The sequence below is a fragment of the Corvus cornix genome, chromosome 5 (genome assembly GCF_000738735.6).
Source record: "Corvus cornix cornix isolate S_Up_H32 chromosome 5, ASM73873v5, whole genome shotgun sequence".
NCBI lineage: Eukaryota > Metazoa > Chordata > Aves > Passeriformes > Corvidae > Corvus > Corvus cornix.
In genome coordinates, this window is record NC_046335.1 from 14984641 (window position 1) to 14991442 (window position 6802).

Sequence of the window (6802 nt, forward strand, 5' to 3'; positions counted from 1 at the left end):
AAAAATGAAAGCTTCATTAAAAGAAGAAGAATGTTATGTCTCAAGAACAGCTGCTAGAGTAGAAAAAATCAGATAAAGGTGTCAGGAGAAGGTCAAGGCCAGGTTGAAAAGCAATTGATAAGATGAAAGATATTAAGTGGAACCTTTTGCCATTTAAAAAGGCAATGATCTAGTTAAGACATATATGCTGGAAATGTGATCTTTAATCGGAAAAAAAGCAAAGAAATTTGCTACCACACTGGAAAAGAAAAAAAAAAAAACATCACCTACACTGGTTGTTGTGAGGTAACAACCAGAATTGATATGCATCCTTTCCGTGATATGCAGCACATGCAAACTGTTTCCTAGAGTCAACAGACTGCTTTCAGTACAGGAACTAAGAGCAAAGCAAGTTTTAAAATCCTCTATTTCATAAATTTCAGCGTTAAAAAAAAAAAAAAAACCACAAACAGAAGTCAGTATCAAAAGCAGTATCACTGGACAAAAATGATAACTTAAAAATAATGCCACGCACCCCAAAAAGAGAAAATGAAATCACCAAGAATATATATTCTAAATACTGAGTACAGGCATAGACTAGAAAAGCACTTAAAACAGCAGAATAAGCAAACTGAGAGGGAGTTGCAGCTGGTTCTCCAATTGCTAGGTATTGTTTAAAAATGCATATTCAACTCAAAATCCCCCAGAACACTGGTACTCTTAAAGATGACTTACACAGTAGTTGAAAAATCTGTATTTTAAACTACCAAATTTAAGTTTTTCAAGTAGCTGCAAATAAATGCTTTCAACAAGAAGGAGGTAACCCAAAAAAAAATAGAACACAGGGAAGTATTAACACAGTATCTTCTACAGTAATTTATACGGGCTGTAAATCTAACCTCTCAAGTTTTTCTCTTCTGAAAGTCCAAACATACACAGGATGCTAGAACAGCTCTGTTACCAGCCTGTGGTAACTGCCCATGAGTGAATATTTGCTTAGACTGAGTACAAACTCCCTGAACGATTGGTGTTAACATTAACGCTCAGGGAATCTTGCAAAATCAACTGCAGGGGAAAAAATTATTAAGTACAACTCTGTGCTGGTGAGGACCATATTAAAAGCTCAGAAATGCTTATACATATACACAGACACCCCATTAATATATAATAATTCTTTTTATATATAATAAAAAATTATATATTTTTTTTTAATTACAGTACCTATTCTTATCTTGCCTATATGCTTAACATAGTTGAATATAAAAAAAAAACTACTAATAGACTGAAAATTATAGGAGTGAAGAGTAAAACACTAAAAACATGTATGTAAACACGATGGTCAGCAATGTTTCACAGTAACGTTTTAGGAAATACCTGAGTAGATAAACAGCCCTTTCAATATCACTGAGTTCTTCATCAACTGTCAATCTTTCTATTTCTTCTGGGGTCTGTCAAGTGTGAAACAGAAATTATGAGTTTACAATACCTTACTATTTCACTGTCTTAATCTTCTTAAAACAACCCCTTTCTCCCCACATATACACGGCTAGCTTCATGAGTAATTTGAATTTATTCATGAAGCCTTTAGCCAACATTTCAAATTCAATCAAATAAATCTTCCACCACGAAAAGAAAGAATGTCAGAGAAGTACTGTTTCAAGTCAGACACTATCACTGTTAAACAAGTGGCATATAAATTAATCTAAAGACCCAAGTTAGTCGATTTGTTCCCATCTTAATATTCTTATACTGAAAACATTAAACCCCTGCTATCTAGAATTCGAGACTGTAAAATGACTGAGAACAATGTTTCGTATGCTGGTGCTGTAAAAAAAAAAATAAATAAACTGTCTATTCACTTATTTGTGCATAATTAAAACAGACACAATTTAAAATGGATTTTAAAGCATCGTTCTATTTCAAGGTATATACCTTCAGGCTCCTGCGTACTGGCCTCTCTATAATAGTTAGTTCCTGCAGGTCTTCTATGTATCCAAAAAGATTGCTATGACTAAAATCCATTTTGGAGAAGATTATTGGGCGCATGTAACAACTAAAGCCTTCGGCAGCCGACGCTGTCCCCGAGCGTCACATCGCACCGAGGGCGGCAGGAGCGAAGCCCCGGGGCGCTCCCGCCGCCGGCAGCAGTCGCGGCTCGGCGCACACACTGCGGCAGCGCCCGCCGGCCGCCGCCCGCGCCCAGCCTCCCGCCGCCAAACTTTCTCCGCTCGGCCCGGGCGGGCAGGCGGCGGGGCCGCGCCCGCAGCCCGAGAGCCCGCTGCAGCCGCTGGTGCCTCGGCGGGCAGGAGTTTCGAGCCAAGTTTCCCCTCGTCGCCGGCCACCCCTGTCCGCAGTGAGGGCGCGGGAAGCGGGGTGTCCCCGAGCGCCAGAAGGGCACGGCGGAGCCCTCAGCTGCGGGCTCGCCCCTCACCGGCGAGGCAGGGCGCGGCGCGGCGCGGAGCGAAACAGCCCCGCCGCGGTACCCGGGTGCCGCCTATCCGCCCGCCCCGGGAGGAGGGACGGTCTCTGTGGTGCAGTGACGCTCCCCGCCCCCGTCCCGCAGCGCAGCTCCCCGGCTCCTTCCCCGGCGGCGCGGGGGTGAACGCCACAGCCCCCGGCCGGGGCAGCCCCAGCCCCGCCGAGCCGGTCTCCGGGCAACGCGGCGCTACCGCGGCCTCCGCGGGGCAGGGCAGCGCCGGGCGCGGTAGCGGCGGAACGGGCGGGGGGCGCCGCCCCCTCAGCACCAGGCCCCGTGCGGGGGCTCCCCTGACGTGCGGCGAGCACCGCGCGGCGCCCCGGCGGCGGCTGTGGCCTCCGGGGGCTTCCCCTCCCACAGCTGCAGCACCTCGTCCATTGCTCCTCGACCCCTCCCCTGTGGGGCGCCACGTTCCTCTCCAGCGGTGCTGGGGCCCCCCACCAATTGTCGCCGCTGTCTCACAGCTATGTCAACGCAGAATTACACCGGAATAACTGATAGAAATGCTGTTTTTAATGAAAAGTCCAAAGCAGGGTCCTCCCCCAATGAACACTTTTCTATTAATGTTTAAAAAAAAAAAAATTACTTCTTTGACAGTAAATTGTGAATCTCTGGTGAAGACACCACTTACACTCTTCATAAATTCTTATTCTTCACCTTTTATATGCTAGACCCAGGTTACACACCACTCATAATCACAGCAGCAGCACAGATTTCCATATGGATAGTCTTCCTGATACATGCAGTTAGGCCTTGGATGCCTTTGCCATTTTGGTTCACAAATGTGGATTGCCTTGGGGGTTGAAGGGAGAGTATTTTTTTTCAAAATAAAGGTATGCTGTTTACCTCTGATTCATAGACAAATAAGCATGGATAATCTTAAAAAACTTAGTAAGAGAGCTTCTTTTGGTTAGTGATGTAAAATGCACACAGGACAAGAATCATTACACAGTTAGACTCAGCATTTACTGAGGTAATTCACCAGACATCTAGACAGTGGCCTTTCCAATGGTTATATGAACACAACTAAACAATCACACTCCAACCAGGAGTTAAAAAATCTGTAAAAATTATGCAAGGGCTGATTTGAGGGGGTGAAATGTTTTTTTATCCTTCCGAAATGCCCACATGACTAAGTTGTTGATAAAAGTAATTCCAGAAATCCTAAAGATTATATGATACTATGTAGTATATTGCCCAGAATTTTATTAATTTTTATTCTATGACTGGCAAGTATCTCAGCTTTTATTTAGAAAAAAATAAACATGGTCCCTATGTCTTGCTTCTCTGTCTACCAGTTAGGCCAAATCCTGTACTCAGATAAACCAGTAAAACAGTAAAAACTTAGACCATCTCCATTAATTTCAAATGCACAACAAATTGTAAGTTCAAATGTACAATGAATTATTAGCAGGAAAATCTAATCCAATATATATATATAAATAATTAAAGTGTTATGTAATACAAAACTAAAACCATTTGGAGTTTTCAAGGCATGATGATGAATTAAAACGAGAAAAACTATTTTGAACATCTCCTTTGCAAAATCTTTTTAACCAGGGAGCATCATTAGACAGTAAATACAATATATAGTTGTAACTGAACCTAAGTCCTCTCGGAGTAGTTAAGGAACTAGCTCTAGCAGAGGAAATAATAAAAGAGTTTTAAAGAATGTTCTCTCCTCAAATTCAGAATCCTAGCATACAGGCTTCTGCCAATAATAAGTACTAGGAAAACATATTGAAACCCTGAACACAGTTAGTTAGGAAAATCCTTTTGCAAGTTCTTTCACAACCAATCTGTGGTTATTTCACCTTGCAAGTAGTTCTCATGAATCTTAGAGATCTTATGAGATCAAAGATATTTTCTTTTGCATGTCTCAAACTAGGAACTCAATGCAGTTTTCAAACAAGGAATTCCAGAATTCAGTTTTAAAGACTGAAAAATATGGAGTTTAGATATGCAATTAGGCTGATTTCTCATGGTATATTTTACATAAACTTCGCAAGCCACTAAGGAAGAGAGTTTTAAAAAAATATGTAAACATTTATAAAAGCATCTCTACCTTACTGCTTTTAAAAAACTGTCCTTCTAACTCAGTCCGGGAAACACTGAGCAGACATGATTCCCATTGATTTTTTAAATCTGTAGATATGTCAAAGAGATCTAAAAATATCCTGGAAATGTGAAAAGCAGAATAAATTTTTTAAAAAAAGATTTTTTTTTCTAGACATATAGTACTGGACTAGAATAAAGAACACAGAAGGAATTAGATTAACTATAAACATATCTCATTTTGACCCATGCATTTGACAGAAAAAATAAAGCTTGCATATTTTGTTCCAAAACCACATATATAAAAATGAATCCCCTCTGACAGTAAATCTGCAGGCAAGTGGTCTCTCATTCTCATCTGTGATTAAAGTCACGTATGACTTCCCTTCCACTCCTGCTGCTTTCAGCTCCTCCCTTTTCCACTCCTCTCTTCTCTCAAATAAAACTCTACTCTCAGCTTCATTCTAACCTTGTCATAGCTATTGTATTAGAATCAAGAGCTATTTCATGCTGCTTTAGTGAAATCCAGAGTGAATTGGAACCTTCGTTCTAACAGGAGCTGTGTAACCTTGCAAAGCCAGTACCAGGCTGATTTCAAATAATCTTTCTTTGATGGAGAAAACTGCAGAGCACCTGGGAGAATGGCACCCATACCTAGCGGAAGAAGAGAGAGAGTGTTATTCATGCCTTTTAAAGCAATGAGGTCTAAATGCAATACAGGCAAAGATAAAATAAAAATAATAATAATAATAAAAAAACCAACTACAAAATAGATGGAAGGACTTTATACCTGAAGTATTCTTCAGGTACTCTGGCTCAACTTAAGGATTCTGGGGAGAAGTGATTTGTGGTGTTGGACAGATGCACAGTTCTCCTTTGCTACCCGCGGTTAGGTGTCTGCCTTCTGGAAACTGCTCTGAAAAAGCTGTGTGTTCTTACTGTACCTGTACGTACCAAAAGAATCTACCTGTAAATTAAATTAGTCACAGAGATATTGAAAATTTGTGAAGTCCCAGTATGTACTGTAATGCCTGAATCAGCTGAAATATGAAGGAACTGGTTTGGGGGATACAAAAAGACATGCCAAGAGATGCTTTCAGGCAAAATGTGTGCCCTCCCGATTAAGAGCCAGACTTTCTCATGCAAAGGCCAAACCAAAAAAGAAGGAAAAATTCAGCAAAATATTTTTTAATTAAGTTGGGAAAAAAAACCCCAAAAATGAAATCATTCTTCATTTCCCATTTTCTCTAATTTAATACTCTAAAGAAAAATAAATACTGTTTCATAATGTACACAATGTAGGCTATGCACTGTGTAATTACAGTTCTACTCAGGACTCAGCACCTGAACTGTGCAGAAGTTCAATTCAGAATTCTGTCTGTTCACCACCACTGACAGACAGCCAAAGCTGCAGCAGCTGTCACTCACCATTTCCAAATGAGCGACCTCTGACTGGAATTGGTTTTTACAGTCCACCAGACTCTTAAAAAATGCAATTTTGATGTCCAATCTAATCCCTTAGCCTTACAAACAAGGTTGTTTTTATTCCATTTGTACTCCAAGTAAGGATGTAGCCATAAACAGGGGTTCTTCAGAAAATCTCCATGTTGAGGCAAACCTGTAACAAGATTAATATAAAAGAAACATGCACAAAAATGTGAATCTACTTCTGAACAATGCTTGGAATGTAGCATACACAAACCTCAGCAGGAAAAATATATTATTTAGCGTATTTTCCACTTCGTTGCTAAGAAACTGTTGCTTCATTTCACTATTGTCATTTGCAGAAAATTTTTGATTGTTCTTTTGCCATTTCATCTCATTGTAACAGCTATATAAATAAATGGGTTAAAAGGGAAAAGCACTGGATTGTATTCAATGTGCTTTCATCTGTAGCCTGGTCTCCCATATTATTTCCTGTAACTCAGTTACCTCCAATAAGATCTAAAAAACCAAACAGATTATTTTATGAGAACACAGAAAAGACCCTTAAATTTATCTTTATGTAATATATAAAATCTGAAAGATTGCAGTCATTGTGCTCTCCCTGTCTTTCTCTAAGAACTAGTAATGTTCTCCTACAGTGTCTAATCTGCTACCCTCTGTCCAAAAGTAGTTAAAAGCACATGCACAAAGAGAATAACAACAGAGAAAATAGAAAGTGTTGTTTTTCCTCATATCATCCAGCTATCTGTATGATTTTTTATCTGGCAGTAGGACCTAATAGCCAACTACTTTACAAAGTTTAAGTGAATGATTTTCTATTGTAAAAACTGGCTCTGCTATATTCAT

At 40.1% G+C, this 6802-nt stretch overlaps 1 protein-coding gene and 1 long non-coding RNA gene across 9 annotated transcripts in view; both read right to left on the reverse strand.

Moving 5' to 3' along the window:
- Positions 1-2516, reverse strand: part of PPP4R4 (protein phosphatase 4 regulatory subunit 4) — a 64400-nt gene extending 61884 nt beyond the window's left edge. For 2 of the 8 annotated variants that reach the window (XM_020583517.2, XM_010394556.3), the window contains exons 1-2: positions 1912-2468; positions 1354-1427 (exon numbers count right to left, since the gene is read on the reverse strand). In XM_020583517.2, the coding sequence (XP_020439106.1) occupies positions 1354-1427; positions 1912-2025 (188 nt within the window). In that variant the 5' untranslated portion in view covers positions 2026-2468. Of the gene's footprint in view, positions 1-1353; positions 1428-1911 lie in introns of those variants that run through there. The other 6 variants (XM_019283446.2, XM_019283448.2, XM_019283444.2 and 3 more) reach the window with 5 other exon arrangements.
- Positions 2517-2956: 440 nt separating this feature from the next.
- On the reverse strand, positions 2957-6802 carry LOC109144150. Its single transcript, XR_002044698.3, has 3 exons — positions 5939-6802; positions 5301-5454; positions 2957-5164 (listed from the first exon to the last, which is right to left on the reverse strand). It is a non-coding gene; the product is annotated as an uncharacterized LOC109144150 (long non-coding RNA).